The following is a 17,462-nucleotide window of genomic DNA, read 5'->3' on the forward strand; positions in this document are numbered from 1 at the left end:
CTGATAGATAAAACAAATAATTATAAAATTATAAAAAAGAAAAAGGACATTAAATATAATTATGTTCCAACAATTAGCTGGATAATATGCCAAAATATCTTGCTTTATTTGTATAGCTAAGATAACTGTGGTTCTTGCACATTCCTGACATTATTGTGCCCTTTTAAATTAAAATATTTATCATTTTCCTAAGTTGTTTTAAGTTAAATATTATTTCATGTTCTATTTTAACTCACAAACAATAAAACAATATGATTTTTTCAACAACCAATTCTGTCATTTTATTATCACAACAGTTTTATATATCAGAGAATGAATAAGCAATATGTGACTATAATTTATTCATTTTTTAAAAATAAAAATAGATTCCTTGCCTGGGACTGAAGAAGCACTAATGGAGGAGGGTGAAGAATTTGAGAAAGCATCTAAACTAACAGGAACTGTAAGTATATTCATTGACTTATTTTTTTAATTGCTAAAACTAATTTAAATTACTAATAGGAAAATCTAAATAAAATATAATAAAGCCAGCTTTCTTACTGGTTAATTAGGCTGTTCTAAGTTGTTTCAACAGTTGGGGAAGAAGACTTGAACTAGATGAGAAAACTGAAGTTCTGATGTTATTAGCTGCTTGCTTGTTGTGCATGTGAGCACGCTAAAAGGTTATGAGCTGCCATGTTAAACTTCAGTAAGTTTAACTATACTTACCTTGGTAGTAAAACAAATATTTTGCATATCCTGAAAGTTTACATATGACTTATGCTATTTTTAGTTGTGAAGTCCTTGTAATATGTTTGTTAAACTATATATCTTCCATACAGTATTTTGGGAGAGAACTATTAGGTTTAAGATTTTAATGCGATTTAAGGTTAAAAGAATCAATAGAAAACCTGAAATTCTGTACAAATTCTAACTAAAATATTTTTTTATAAATGCTAAAGTTCATAAAATATTTTGAGTTTCTATAAAAATAACTAATGCAATCATGCATTATCTTAAACATAATATTTGGACTGGGTTTGTATGTGTCTATATTCTCTGTATTAATTTGCTAGAGCTGCCATAACAAAGTAGCAAAGACTGGGTAGCTTAAATAAAAAAAGGTTATTTTCTCAACATTCTGGAGGCAAAAATAAAGGATCAAAGTGTTGGCAGGGCTGGTTGCTTCTGAGGTCTCCCTTTGTACCTTGTAGATGAATGTCTTCTCCCTGCGTCTTCACAGTTTTTTCCCTTTGTACGTGTCTGTGTCCTAATCACTTAACACCAGTGATATATCACAAATATCACCAGTGATATTGAATGAGGCCCTCCCTAATAACATCCTTTAACTTAATTACCTCTCTAAAGACCTTATTTCCAAATACATTCTGAGGTACTTGGGCTAGGAATTTGACATATGAAGTTTTAGGAGAACACAGTTCAACCCATAACACTCTGTGATGAGATTACATGATTTTAAACATTATTCATCTCATAATATTTGGTAAAAGGCGCCAAGTTTTCCAATGAACTTGATAATAAAATTAATTTTAAAAATTATTGATGAAATTAATGTATCTTTGCTCAGATGTTATTTTATCTGACCCTATTTAAAATTTTGCATTTCCCTTCTTTATTTTTTATACAGTACTTATGATTTCTACTGTGTGATGTAATCTACTTATTTGTTTTACTGTTCATTTCTTTCGACTGTAATATAAGGTCTATCATGGCAAGAATTTTGTACATATTTTCACTTCCACATCCCTAGAGGAGTAACTACACACAGTAGGCCCATAATATCACACACACACACACACACACACACACACACACACACACATATACGTATGTTGAATGCATAGTTTTGCAATAATTCCTCACCATAAGATAAAAACTATTATATTTTCCTTTACTACAAAATGGTAAAATCTTAGAAATAGAAAAAATCACGGTAACTATCCAGTTCAACATTTCCCATCTCTTACCTTGGCATTTTCAACTGTGGTGTTTTCACTCCTGTATTCAATGCAGTGATATCTAACCTATAGATGAGGAAACAGAAACTCAGAGAAGCTAAGGAACTAAAGTTAAACGTTAAAACTAAAGTTAAAAGTTAAAAGTCCTAAAGTTAAAAGAACAGTGATATCAGGAGTTGGGACTAGTCAATTTTCCTTCTACTGTACATCCTTAATATTTTTAGTGCTTTTCTGTTTCTTTTAGAAACAGTTTATTCCTGTTTGTTAGATATTGTCTTCCATTCCTCAGAAACATTGGTCCTAGTTCTACTCAGGGAGTGATAGCTTAAACCTAATCCTTTTTACAATTAACTGATGTTCAGATACTAGAAGCTACCAGTGTGTCTCAAATGAGACTTAAATTTTTAGGTCAAAACACAGTCCATTCTTTTAACCAATGCTTTTACATTGTGTAGTTACAAGAAATATCAGTACCTTGATGCGTTTTCTGAACATATCCTTGTTTGCCAGGTCCCCTGTAACATGTGAGTTATGCCACAACCAAATTTAGGGTTCCAAATAATGTTCTCACATAGAGTACAATGAAGTATGTGGTTGGAACAAATATTATTTGGGGATTATAGCCTACTGTTGCATTAATTTTATTTTTTAAGAAATGTTCTGCCATTTATAAACTTTAGTATTTCTCCATAACCTCATGATGTTATGTTGTCCTTTAGGTTGTGATAATCTATCGTTCATCACTTTTTGCAAAGGTTATCAGCTGTGAATTCCACAAAGTTCATATTTCTCCATCAGGCCTAAACATATACCATTAGATTCTTCTTCTACTCATTTACTCCAATCAAGATATATCCCGTCTATAGTATTTGGCTTCCTTAATAATACATAAAAGTGCAAAGAAAAAAAAGAAATTGGATTCATTTTACCAAACTTTTCATGAGTGATTTCAAATGGGCTCTTAGAGATCTTTGCTTTTTTCCACTGTACTCACACAGTGCTTTCCCAGTGCAAAAGTTTGTTATAGGTCAACTTTGTTTGTTTTATTTACATTCATTAGATTTTGCATTAAAATTATCTGATTCCACTTAATATCATATTACACATTTAAATCTTTTGGAATTAAGTGGAATAAAACAATAAATGAATAAATGAATGAATGTCAGGACCCTGAAGCAGACAATTTCTAGATGGCAGCTGCTTTTATTTTGAGGAAGGCATGGGTTAAAATCAAAGTTAATTTTGTTAAAATGATGATATTTTAGATGTAGATTTCCTAAAAATACTTCTGTAGTATTTCTTGGGATATCATTTTTATAAATCAAGAAGAAAATTGTGACTTTATCTAAATAGTAATGAAGAATTGGAACAAAGCAACTTTTTTTCTTTATTACCGTAAGAAACATAAAATACTTCAAAGCAAATTTTGAGTCATATCCTGTACAAATATAAATATGCCACAAATGTTGAAAACCATTTAAGGTAGTTTCAACACAGGCTGTCTCTATTTGCTAACTTTCCATGTTGTGTATTGTATATTAATAAGCGGGGAACAGACTCTTGGAAACTGTTTTTTCCTAGTGGCTTACCCTGTGCTTGGAATACTTATTGAATATTTTGTGAATATTTAAGTGATGTAGAGGCAACATTTATATTTGAATTTTTATCCTCCTCCAAATAAGCAAGTCGTTCTTCTGGAATTTCCCTCTCCCTCTCTGCTCTCTCTTTTTCTGGACTGCCTCTTGGTATATATACAGCCTATGCAGGTTAAAACTGGATTTGTCAGGTAAAGCCGTTTAGTAAATCAACAAAAAGACAACCGTGAAAAGACAATACCAAACAGCAGGTATTGATTATGACCTCTTAGCTTCATAAATATAATGCATTATTTTAGATCAATGATTGATGAACACTTAATATCAATGATTTTGAATTGCATAATTTCTTATGCAATTTTTTTTTTGCTTCAAATGCTTTTTGTTTTGTTTTGTTTTGTTTTGTTTTGAGACAGGGTCTCGCTCTGTTACCGAGGCTGAATTCAGTGGTACTGTCACAGCTCACAGCACCATTGACCTCCTGGGCTCTGACATTCCTCCCACCTCAGCACCTCAACCTCCTGGGTAGCTGGGACTACAGGTGTGCACCACCACACCTGACAAAATTTTATATTTTGTAGAGACAGAATCTAGCTATGTTGCCCAGGCTGGTCTTGAACTCCTGGACTCAGGTAATCCTCCTTCCTCGGCCACCCAAAGTGCTGGGATTACAGGAATGAGTTTCCTTTATCTTAAAAAATCTATTTTGATATAAAATTATTAAATAAACATGTGGGTGTGAAGGGAAGATGAAGATAATTAAGAAAGATCATTGATAGTAAATATTTTGCTGGCTTTTTTTCTTCTTTCCTTGTACATTTTTAAAGTTATTGTATTCATTAGCCAGTAATGACTAGCTCATTATAATCCAACTCTCATAAGACTTTATGTAACTGGTCCTCATTTCTTAAAGTAGAAAAGAAAATGTAAAAGACTTCTGTAAAAAAGGTTTCCTAAAATGCCCAGGGTTTACTAAAAGTTATGCTTTTGGTATATTCTTCTCCTGGAGAGTTTTATATACTTGGGAAAATATATAAAATTGACTAGGATGATATCACATATCAATATGTGATGATATCACATATTTGTACAGCACTTTTTAATCATTAAGTGCTTCACATATTTAACACCAATGGTGTCTGAATTTTGTCATTTTCGTGGCTTATCACTTTATCCTGACCATCTCACTGTGAAGTAGTGCTTCCTTAGCTTCAGATGAGCATACTAAGCTTCCAAAAGATCTTGTGATTTGTCCCAGGTCACATAGAGAGGGCAGGACAAAAACTCATGGTTCCCAGTGCCCAAACTGTCTTTCATAGAACTTGTTGGGGTCCATACAATTGGTACTTATTTGCAAATTTGTATTTAGGCACTTAGTCACTGTTAACACCTGCAATGAAAAGGGGATAAGTATTAGGCCATTATCAGTAGTCAATATCTTTTTATTTTTTATTTTATTTTATTTTATTTTATTTTATTTTATTTTATTTTAAGATGGAGTCTCGCTCTGTCACCCAAGCTGGAGTGCAGTGGTGCGATCTTAGCTCATTGCAACCTCTGCCTCCTGGGTTCAAGTAATTCTTGTGCCTCTGGCTCCCTAGTAACTGGGACTGCAGGCATGTACCACCACGCCCAGCTAATTTTTGTATTTTTAGTAGAGATGGGGTTTCACCATGTTGGTCAGACTGGCCTTGAACTCCTGACCTCAAGTGATCCATCCGCCTCGGCCTCCCGAAGTGCTGAGATTACATGTGTAAGCCACCATGCCTGGCCGTCAATATCAAAGGTAGAATTATTCACTGGATGAAGTAGGTAGTGAAAAGCAACAGTTTGAGGGACTGGATCAGAACAGGTAATTTTTTATGAGAGAAAGGGATCAGTACATTTCAGTATAAGAGATTAGCCTTGCTAAGGTTTTTCTGAATTGGAGGACTCTGAGAAACCAGAACAGTATGAAAAGAGATCCTGGGATGGGGAAACTACTGAGAAAGAAAGCAAAAGGGAAAAAAGTATATGTCTAAGAAAAAAATATCTGTGGCAAGCTTGATCCAAAAGTTAGAGACTCTGATAATTCTGGAGTTATCTTGATAAAGTGTTTGTTGAGCTAGATTGGAAGTAGATTTGATTATTTTTAATCTTGCCGGATGTTGTGCGTGTTAGTCCATTTTCATGCTGCTGATAAAAACATACCCAAGGCTGGGAAGAAAAAGACATTTAATTGGACTTACAGTTCCACATGGGTGGGGAGAGCTCAGAATCATGGCGGGAGGTGAAAGACCCTTCTTATATGGCAGCAGAGAGAGAAAATGAGGAAGAAGCAAAGCGGAAACCCCTGATAAACCCATCAGATCTCATGAGACTTGTTCACTATCACGAGAATAGCACAGTAAAGACTGGCCCCCATGATTCAATAACCTCCCCCCGGGGCCCTCCCACAACACATGGGAATTCTGGGAAATGCAATTCAAGTTGAGATTTGGGTGTGGACACAGTCAAACCATATCATCCCACCCCTGGCCCCTCCAATCTCATGTCCTCACATTTCACAACCAATCATCACACCTTCTCAGCAGTCCCCCAAAGTCTTAACTAATTTCAGCAATAATCCAATGGTCCACAGTCCAAAGTCTCATCTGAGACAAAGTAAGTCCCTTCTGCCAATGAGCCTGTAAAATCAAAAGCAAGTTAGTTACTTCCTAGATACAATGGGGGTACAGATATTGGGTAAACACAGTTGTTCCAAATGGGAGAAACTGGCCAAAACAAAGGAGTTACAGGGCCCATGCAAGTCTGAAATCCAGTGGGGCAGTCAAATTTTAAAGTTCCAAAATGCTCTCCTTTGACTCCAGATCTCACATCCAAGTCACATTGATGCAAGAGGTGGGTTCCCATGGTCTTGGGCAGCTCCACCCCTATGGCTTTGCAGGGTACACCCTCTCTCCTGGTTGCTTTCATGGGCTGATGTTGAGTGGTTGTGGCTTTTCCAGGAGCACAGTGCAAGCTGTCAGTGGATCTACCATTCTGGGGTCTAGAGGACCATGGCTGTCTTCTTATAGCTCCACTATGTGGTGCCCCAGTAGGGACTCTGTGTGGGAGTTCCGATCCCACATTTCCCTTCTGCACTGCCCTAGCAGTTCTCCATGCAGGCCCAGCTCCTGCAGCAAACTTTTGCCTGGGCATCCAGGCATTTCCGTTTATCTTCTGGAATCTAGGCAGATGTTCCCAAACCTCAATTCTTGACTTCTGTGCACCCACATGCTCAACACCATGAGCAAGCTGCCAAGGCCTGGGGCTTCCACCCTCTGCAGCCACAGCCTGAGCTGTATGTCAGCCCCTTTCAGCCATGGCTGGAGCAGGTGGGACACAGGGCACCCAGTCCCTAGGCTGCACACTGCACAGGGACCCTGGGCCCAGCCCACGAAACCACTTTTTGCTACTGGGCCTCCGGGGCCTGTGATGGGAGGAGCTGCTGGGAAGTTCTCTGATATGCCCTGGAGACATTTTGTCTTGAGGATTAACATTAGGGTCCTTGCTACATATGCAAACTTCTGCAGCCAGGTTGAATTTCTCCCCAGAAAATGGGTTTTTATTTTCTATCACTTGATCAGGCTGCAAATTTTCCAAACTTTTATGCTTTGCTTCTCTTATAAAACTGAATACCTTTAACAGCACCCAGGTTACATCTTGAATGCTTTGCTGCTTTGAAATTTCTTCCTCCAGATGCTCTAAATCATCTCTGCCAAGTTCAAAGTACCACAAATCTCTAGGGCAGGGGCAAAATGCTGCCAGTCTCTTAGCTAAAGCATAACAAGAGTCACCTTTGCTCCAGTTCCCAACAAGTTCCCGTCTCAGACTGAATTTTATTTTCCATATTGCTATCAGCATTTTGGGAAAAGCCATTCAACAAGTCTCTAGGAAATTCCAAACTTTCCCACATTTTCCTGTCTTCTTCGGAGCCCTTCAAACGTTCCAACCTCTGCCTACTACCCAATTCCAAAATCGCTTCCACATTTTCAGGTATCTTTTCAGTAATGCCCCACTCTACTGGTACAATTTACTGTATTAGTTCATTTTCATGCTGCTGATAAAAACATAACCAAGGCGGGGAAGAAAAAGAGGTTTAATTATACTTATAGCTCCACATGGCTGGGGAGGCCTCAGAATCATAGCAGTCAGTGAAATGCACTTCTTACATGGCAATGGCAAGAGAAAATAAGGAAGAAGCAAAAGTGGAAACCTCTGATAAACCCATCAAATCTCATGAGACTTATTCACTATCACAAGGATGGCATGGGAAAGACCAGCTCCCATGATTCGATAACCACCCCCTGGATCCCTCCAACACATGGGAATTCTGAGAGGTACAATTCAAGTTGAGATTTTGGTGGGGACACTGCCAAACCATATCATTGTGTTTTGTTGATTAGTATATAAAACATTCTTTTTATTTTTACTGTAGGAACAAATGAATAGCTTTTTCCCTTTTCACTCTTCCTGATTCTTTCGACTTCTACTCACAAGTAGTGAAGTTTGGATCTGATTGTGTGACACTGAAATTTCTCACATATGCCATATTTCCCAAGGTCCCGTGGATAGAAACTTAAAAAATAATGAATTTGGATAAGATGCAAATATACTCTTTTCACAACTATAATTGGAAAACATGAAGATGAAGCATCTATGCATATATCTTCTGTAACACATACAACTTATGCATAATTTCAGAAAGATTGGACAGCAAGAGCATTGCTCCTAAGTGAATTTCTTTTTACAAGAAAGAATTAGATGAATTACTTTTTGTTAATTTTTAATTTTTTTATTTGGCCAATGCAGTACATAGGTCAACAGAGTCCCTCCTGTATTTCTATTCAGTGACTGAATGTTAATTAGCAGAGTGGAATCCTCTTACAATAAGTACTGGATTCTTTTGGGAATTATGTTAAAAAAGGAATTTTACACAATGAGCATTGACTGCTAAGACTTAAAGAAACTTTGGTAATCTGCTGAAGTCATATGACATTTCTCAATATGCAAGTTGCACAAATGCCTTTTATTTCTTTTCTCCAGAAACATACATACTGCTTTCAGGCCAAATACTGTGTCTTCTTGGAGATTCATTCCTCTATCCCATTTCTTCTTTCCCAGATCTTTACCTCTTCTGTTGTAAGGCATTCATAAAAAGATCTATACATTTGATTCCAGGTGAGATTTGTCAAAAATAATTTTTAAAAATCTATACATTTGAAAGACATAAAATTATAAAATCATCACTTAGGCTTGACAGGAAGCCTAAGTGTACTCATACAATTCCTGTATAAAATGTACTCATACAATTCCTGTGTAAAATATGGGTTAGGAATAGTTCTTTAGTGGGCCTTTGCACTATGTATTTAACTATGAATTTTGGTACTCTTGCTTTATATCTTGTTTCTTATTAATATTGCTACACAGTACACACAAACCTGCCCACAGAAACATTTTGTCTGTTTCATCATACTCACAACTTAACATTTTAAATGTTTCCAATAAAACATGTTCCAGATTCTTTCTTAAAACTCAAGTATAATTTTATCGTACATAAATTGTTGCACATATTTTAGAGGGTTTGTGATTTTGTGTAAATTGATCTAAATAGTTGAGCAATAGAAGCAAAGTTGAGTGAATGAATTAATGAACAATTTGCAATTTTTCCTGCATTGTACATCTATAATGGAAAACTAGGCACACAGCTAGCATTTATGGAATTAAGACTAAACATATTTCAACTTGTACTCTTGCAAAATGAAAAAGAAATGAATGTTCATTATAATCTCACCAAATAGAAGTAATAAATTATGATGAATTTTGTCCCTTGAAAGATAGTGTTGGCAAATTGCTGGTGGCTAATTGTAGCAATGAAATTTATGTTAAAGAACTGTGACTAGTACATATTTTGCTCAATCCTAAAGGTTTTTTCTATTTCTTTTTCTTCTGGCCTGTGGAATTTCACTTGGCCTTTATGATTCATAGGCTAAGATGCCAATAAAACTGCTCAAAATTAAGTGCTATATTAGGCAAGTTATCTAACCAAAGTTTGGAATCTGGTGGGATTTTTCCTTTTGACATTTCAGGTCTGTTGATTTCTGACATATTAAGGATGAAAATATTTGCCCAGACCTATGTAAATATTATTTTTAAAAACATCTATGAGTTTGAAAATGTAATTTCTGCAAATGTTACATTTGCATAGAGAAAAAATGACCAAAGATGATAAAGTGTGACATAATAAATGTTTAAACATTGATTATGATTTTGGTAATTAATTCAATCCCTTTACATAATTTCACTGTTTCTCCATTAATAAAAGTATGACATTATTTTGTTGTATCAGTTAAATTCTGCCTTTAATTTTTAAAATAATGGGAAGGGAGTGTGGCCTAATATACATTAATGCAGAGCAAGTGTAATTAATTTCTAGCCAAATAATACCCAAGGAGATATATGACAGCATGAGATCCCAGTCATGAGTCTGTTAGTTCTGAACGTGATGAGCAAAAGGGAAACCATAATTTTACATTTTCAGTATTTTGAAGTTATTGCTAATTCTTTATTAAAGTGATCGTCACCTGCTGCAAATTTCATTAGATTGCAGTAGAAATGGGCTGAAGAGAAAAAAAGCAGTATGGATTATGTTTGTGTTTCGAGGTAAACCCCTATAGCTCTGACTGTGAATTGTGCAGGATATGTGCTGGGAAACACATTAAGTTACTATCCAATCCCTTGTGGAAATGGAAAAACCTGAAATTACCCACAAGGGAGTTTCCTTTACATGTTCCTCTCCTTCTTCAGCTAAGAAAACTACATAGATTACATAAAATGGTGGATTCTGAGTGCTTCCCTACAGAAGCTTACGCATTTGCGGAGTTCTTTTTTACCTTTTAACCACATTCATCTAATCAAGATAATATTTCTGCTTATTGTAAAAAGTGACCATATTTGTTTTCTGAATCTGAAGAGTGTGCTGATTCAAACAAACTGAAAAAATATTTTATATTCCTGATATTATGTTGACTAATATGTATATTAAAAGAACATTTGGAAAATGATTATGTTTATATGTTTATATTGAAAGGATGTTGACTGTTAGGTTATATTGAATAAAAGTCATTTTCAGAAATCAAACTCTTTTAAATTGAATATAAAAGCCTTACATTCTGCAGTTCTTTATATTACATCATAAGCATATTCTTTGTTCCCACTATGGTTTTGTTATTCCGAAAGTTAAAAAAAAAAAAAAAGTCTATCTTACAAGCTAAAGGCAATAAGCACATTCTTACATAAAATTTATCTGTTAAGTCTAGTTCTAACGGCTGTGCTTTATTGCAGCCTTATCTGTTTTAGCACCAATTAGACCACGTAGCCTCTTATTATTCACCTTTCAGAAGTTTTAAGACTTTAATTTTGGTGTTACAGCATAACATAGAGCTGCCATACTTGATTTAATGTTAGGTTTTTAGGTTGGATACACCCAAATCGTTTGTTCCAGGCTACTGATGGTTGGGACTGGTGACAGATATGCTGGGACCTCAGTGTTCCAGTCCTTCTGGTCACTGGTTGAACTTTCATTCCATGCAAGCAGCCTATTCTAGGTTCTCTGTGTACTGTACAAATATTATTATTTCCTTTGTTTGTTTTGATGTGAAGGTGTTGGGACACACTGGTTTAGATTGCGTCTGAGATTTGAGGCTTGAAAGTAGTGCTTTGGAGAACAAAAATCATAGTCAGTGTCTCGATGTTTCCTCAGGTCAAAGTCCTTAAAGGGTTAAAGTATATGAACTATTTTAAAGTTCTTAATACATTTCAGAGGAAGGCCATTTGGCATATTTACCAGGAATCTCCTAAACTCTTGCCAGAATTAAGTATTCTCTTAAAATCTACAAATGAAAAGTAAAAATCTCACAAAATTGTTTCAGCATGTTGATAAATATAAAATGGAACTTTTTGTCCTTGAAGTTGGATTTCCTGGTTTACTAGTGAATTTCCTTAATTACTAATAAATGATTTTTACATATATTTATTAGACTTTATAATGGTTTTTTGTGCTCCTGGCCATACTTCGTTAGGAGAGTTTATTTTCCTATTGACTTGTTGGTATTTATTATGTATTACAAATAATGACATATCATTTCATATTGTGGCAAATAATTTTAGCAATTTTATCTTGTCTTTTAATGTTATAGTAGTTTTTTTATTATACAGAATCTATATTTTTCTCTTTCTAATTTCTTCCATTTATTTATACAGTTTTTTTTCTCTCCAATATTAGATAAATATTACCTAAAAGTTCTTCACATTTTCCTCTTGAATTCTTCAATCAATTATGAGTTTATTTTGATGGTTATTGTGAGGCAAGGGCTTAACAATGTATTTTCAAATACAGTTTGTTAGAGGCTGGGCGTGGTGGCTTATGCCTATAATCCCAGCACTTTGGGAGGCTGAGGCGGACGGATCACCTGAGGTCAGCAGTTTGCAACCAGCCTGGCCAACATGGCAAAACCCCACCTCTACTAAAAATACAAAAAATTAACTGGGCATGGTGGCAGGCACCTGTAATCCCAGTTACTCAGGAGACTGAGTCAGGAGAACTGTTTGAACCTTGGAGGCGGAAGTTGCAGTGAGCTGAGATCACACCACTGTGCTCCAGCCTGGGCAACAGAGTAAGACTCTATCTCAACAACAACAAAAAAATTGTCAGTATCATTTGTTTTTGATAATTCATCCCTTCTTCATTAATTTGAACTTTTTCTTTTCATCTTAATTACTATGTATAATATTGTCACAGTTAATATTTATTAAATCTTTAATTTTTACCAGACATTTTGTGAACATTATCCCGTTTTGTTTGTGAGCAGATTTTAACTACTAACCAACTTATACATCAGAAAACTAAGATTGAGGGAGATGTAATAGATTGCCTTAAATCGCTCAGTTTGTAAACCTGGGGAGCCAGGATTGTACCTACTCCACGTCCTCCAAATGTAGACTGTACTAAGTTAACCATTATCATCTAGGCAGTGGAGAGTTAGCCTCCATTAACTTATATGTTATTTCTGTTTTAGTTATTGCTGTTTTACATGTTTAAAGTCGATAAAGTCCTTCCTTTTGTTCTTTTTCTGCAAAATCAAAGAGTTTAACCATAATACAATAACTAGCTGTTCTAAAGCATGCCTTCTTGTATGATTTTTTTTTTTAAGGAACAGGTTTAGCATTTCAATATTTCAAGAAAAGCTTGGGAGACCTTTTCCCAGAATACAAAAAAACTATTCATCAGCTTCTAGAGATTATTTAGTTTGCTTACATAGAAAGTATTTCATCTAGTGACTTTATTTATAGAGTTTCTTAAAGCTTAAATCATATTCACAAGAATCTTATAAATTAGAGGACAGAATTGAATCTTAAATTCCAGTTATTTTGTTCAGAATATTGGGACATCTAGATTCAGAAATAACACAAACTTCTTGGGAAAAAAGGAAGCTGAGTAATTTGTAAGTAAGTAAGTAAATATCTCTCCACGATGTCACAACTACAAAAAAGTATTTGTACTTGTCAAGAATTATGAATAAGATGTCTGTATTTATTTTACTTAAATCTGAATTTCTGAAACTTGTCATTTCCTTTTTAAGTTTCACTAATGCTTTTTTATGTTTATTAAGGAAGTATTTGCATTCCAGTAGTAAGAATACAGGCATACTTTAAAAAAGAAATTTCTGGAAAGATCACCTAATTGAAGAAGCAATATAAAGGGTTTATTAGCTAAGGAGACAAACTTCAAATGATATCAAGAAAAGGTAATCAAGAACTAGTAAACACCTGTACTTGGAGATCACAAAAGTTGAGAAATGGCCACATAGAGTCTTTTGTTCTAGGAGAAAGTGACCAGAATATCTCAGCCTGAAGAACCTGCAGCCTAAGGACAGTCAAATGCAAGCAGACAGTAGGGAGACCTTGGAAGTGGAAGTCATTAACCTCTGCCAGGGGTGCATTTCCTGACACCTGTGTCTTCCTGTGGCCCCAACACTTGAGGCCAACTCAGTGATCAACATGGGGAAATCAATAATACTTTGGTGGATTTGCCTCACTAGATTGCATTCCTGGGAGATGACAATTTGGATGAACATGTTCGATTCAAATTTTGCTTGCAGTCTTTTCTATGCCCAACACAACTTCCACCTCCAGATCCCTTTCTGTTTCCATTCCTGTCTTCTGGTCAATGCCCCACCTCATTCCCGTTATTGTAGAAACCTCTTCCTACAGGATATCACCACTGTTTCTCCTAGTTAATAATCTAGGAAGCTGGACACCATCCTTCATCCCTCCTTCTGCTGCCAGTCTGGGTTAAGGCAGTCACACTCATCATGTTAACATCTCTGCAGCACTCTTATTTGTCCACATGACTGTCCAACCCAGGAGTTCGCATCTGGTGGGTAGTGGGATACATGCCCCTCTGGGCAGCCAGACCTTTCTTGAGATTTATTGCTGTAGATATTGATAAAGATACAGGTGGGGAAACAAATCGTGAATGGCCCACAGCTCTCCTAGACTATATATTTCCCTTGAAAGAGCAGTAACCCTGCTATAATCACAAGAAATAATTGAAATTAAGGCCTTCCCTACATTAACTTATTTAAAATTACACAACCCCTTTGTGAGGTAAGTTTATCTTAATTTTAGATGGAAAACTAAGTTTTAGAGAAGGTAAGTAACTACAGCTAATAGTGTAGGTATGATGAGAACCTATCTGTCACACTCCAAAGCCCTGGTGGCCCACCTTGGGGCACTGATGGGATTCAAATCATTACTTTCCCATGTGTTTCTGGAGGCCAAGGAGTCTGTACCTGGACTTCAGGGAGCAGTTTCAATGGTTTCTGTCTTATACCCAAGATTTATGTGTAAGGTTTGCTTTGAACATAAGATTGCCCTTCTGTAAACCAAACTGAAATTACCCATTCAAACTATTCTGAAATTTCAATGTTTACCTTGTTTTCTTATGGTGCATTAACAATAACACATAGCTGTCTGTTCTTTTGCATCATGTGAATGTTTTGTCTTTTTTAGTAAGTATTTTGGGGCTTAATGATTTAGAGAATTATAAAAGTATTTTCTTTGCAAAGACATTTATATTGGAGATGTTGAATGCCTTTAAGGGCCTAAAAATCATGTTTACTTTGGTCAAGTAACAAAACACTTATGTTAAACAAAATGTCACTAAACTTTTTCAAGACTCATAAAATTAGATATAGGAGGCTACAGTTATAATTCTTTATACTTTAAATGATTTGCAAGTGTGTCTAATTTGAGAGAGAAAAGAAAAAACATAAATGCAATGTCATTAATAAATAAAAATTGTCAGAAATTTATGAGAAAGTGTTTTATACTCAGGAGTGAACCCTAGTCAATTCTATCGCTTATTCTTTTAATGAACATTAAATCTTGACTATATTACTCCTAATCCAAATTTGTAAAACACCAAATTTCTGCTTTCCCTCTTTTTGTGAAACTGCCCAATTTAAATTCTGTCTTTGAAGGCTGATTCTAAAGAATGTGGTTAGCTCGTGACTTTAGGTTCAACAACAGCCTGGTAACATTTCAGAAAGCCTCCTTATTCCACTGTTGACTGGTTTCCTGCTAGACAACAGAAAGCTGATGTTCTCTATTTCTTAGACCAATGGCTTTTTCATACAGCTGTTGACATAAAAGGAAAGCAAAAAACTTAGTAAATCATCTTTTTTATATTACAAATTAAAGCATAACATACTCATTTTATCTGTGGTTTTAAGCCTTTGCTCAGCCATGATGTGCAAATGTCAAATAAATAGTCCACTTTTGATGTGTTTTAACGCTGTCAGTAAAATAGACTGCAGCAAGGCAAACTGTCCACATCTGTTGCTGGTTTCCAGAAATCAATAACTAATATTTGTAAGTGCATTACTAAAATGCTTTTTATTATTTTAACAAACCTAGAAGTATGTATTATTATCATCTCCATTTTAAAGATGCAAAATGAAGCTCAGAGAGAATGGCACTGCCAATCCTATAGAACTAGAATTCCTTCAGGTTTATTCTGAATGTCCTTTAGAATTTTAGCAAATAGGTGGCAGTGTAGCTTGCAATATCTTTAATCAAATTATTTTACATTGTTTGATATGAGTTCAGAGAGTTCCATGATGTAGATTCTGTGACTATCAACACCAGGATATATTTATAATAATGCAATAAAATAAAACATAATTTTTATCATAACAAGTCATGTTCATCTCAAGATATCCAGTACCTAGCCCAGTGCCAAGAAGAGGAGATACCCAATAAATGATTGGCAGATTGAACTGAAGGGGAAAAGTCACCCTGACAACTTTTATGTGTCCTTTTATTCATGGGCCACTTTTTCCAAATGGATAATGTTGTAAGTAGAATATAATGCTATACTTCAAACGTCACATTATAGTTCTTTTAACTTCACTTAAAGAGGGAGATCTTGTGTCTTAGGTACCTCCCATGAGTCCAATTATTAGGCTGAGGTTATTGGATAATGTGGATCTGAGCAATTTTCATTTTTTGACCTTTAATCTCTTTAGAAATTTAACTTTTTATCTAACTAAATAAGAGTAGTTCAAAATTAAATATTTGAGTATGCTCTAACACTATTATCATCATTGTAGCCGTAGTGTCAGTACAACTATAAGTAATAGGATTTAGTTTAACTCAGGGTGGCTTTGAAAACTATGAGGTCCTAGTAGCTCCAAGGCATGTCTAAAACATGCTTCTAGAACAGGTTTGGAAAGCCCTGACTAAGGCAGTATGCTCTCAAAACTCTTAGTTTAAATTCTTATTTGATGGAAAATAAATTGCTCCATATCTTCAACCTCTTTGTCCATTGTTGCTTCCACTTTCTGTCCTTAATATAAACCTTTTTTCCAGGCATTTATCACTTGTTCTTTTATGCAAACATTCATTACTTTTTCATGCCACAGTTATGAGAGGCAATATTGTTTATCATAGTTCTCCACTGCAACTTCCTGATCATTCATTTTCATCTCTAAATAAAAATCCTTTGGTAACAGGCTAAATACCTCAATTAAAAGGCACAGAATGGCCAGCTGAATAAAGAACCAAGGACCATCGGTATGCTGTCTTGAAGAGACCCATCTCATATGCATTGCCACCCATACACTCAAAATAAAGGCATGGAGAAAAATCCACTAAGCAAATGGAAAAACAGAAAAAAAGCAGGGGTAGCATTTTAAGACTAGGAAACAGAAGCTCTAAATTAATCTTAATTTCAGACAAAACAAACTTTAAATCAACAAAGATTTTTTTTAAAAAGACAAAGAAGGGCATTACATAATGGTAAAGAGTTCAATTCAAGAAGACTTAACTATCCTAAATATACATGCACCTAACATAGGAGCAGTCACATTCATAAACCAAGTTCTGAGAGACCTTCAAAACAACTTAGACTTCTACACGATAGTAGTGGGAGACTTCAACATTGCACTGACAGTTGTAAACAGATCATCAAAGCAGAAAATCAACAAAGATATTTAGGACCTGAACTCAGCACTGGATCAAATGGACCTGACAGACACTTACAATACTCTCCATCCCAAAACAACAGAATATACATTCTTCTCATTGCCACATGGCACATACTTTAACATTGATTACACAATCAGAAATAAAACACTGCTCAGCAAACACAAAAGAGCAAAAATCATAAAAACCAATCTCTTGGACCATAACACAACCAATTTAGAAATCCAAACTAAGAAATTCAATCAAAACCATACAATTACTTGGAAATTGAATAACCTGCTCCTGAATGACTTTTGGGTAAATAATGAAATTAAGGCAGAAATCAAGAAGTTTTTGGAAA

General features: G+C 35.2%; 1 protein-coding gene across 1 annotated transcript in view; it reads left to right on the top strand.

Moving 5' to 3' along the window:
- Positions 1 to 17,462, top strand: part of CUNH8orf34 (chromosome unknown C8orf34 homolog) — a 478,644-nt gene that overhangs the window by 385,218 nt on the left and 75,964 nt on the right. The window contains exon 10 of the mRNA XM_017881532.1: positions 366 to 442. Coding sequence (XP_017737021.1) covers positions 366 to 442 — 77 coding nt within the window. The remainder of the gene's footprint in view (positions 1 to 365; positions 443 to 17,462) is intronic.

Source organism: Rhinopithecus bieti, unplaced genomic scaffold (assembly GCF_001698545.2).
Source record: "Rhinopithecus bieti isolate Rb0 unplaced genomic scaffold, ASM169854v2 scaffold_13017, whole genome shotgun sequence".
In the NCBI taxonomy this organism is placed as follows: domain Eukaryota; kingdom Metazoa; phylum Chordata; class Mammalia; order Primates; family Cercopithecidae; genus Rhinopithecus; species Rhinopithecus bieti.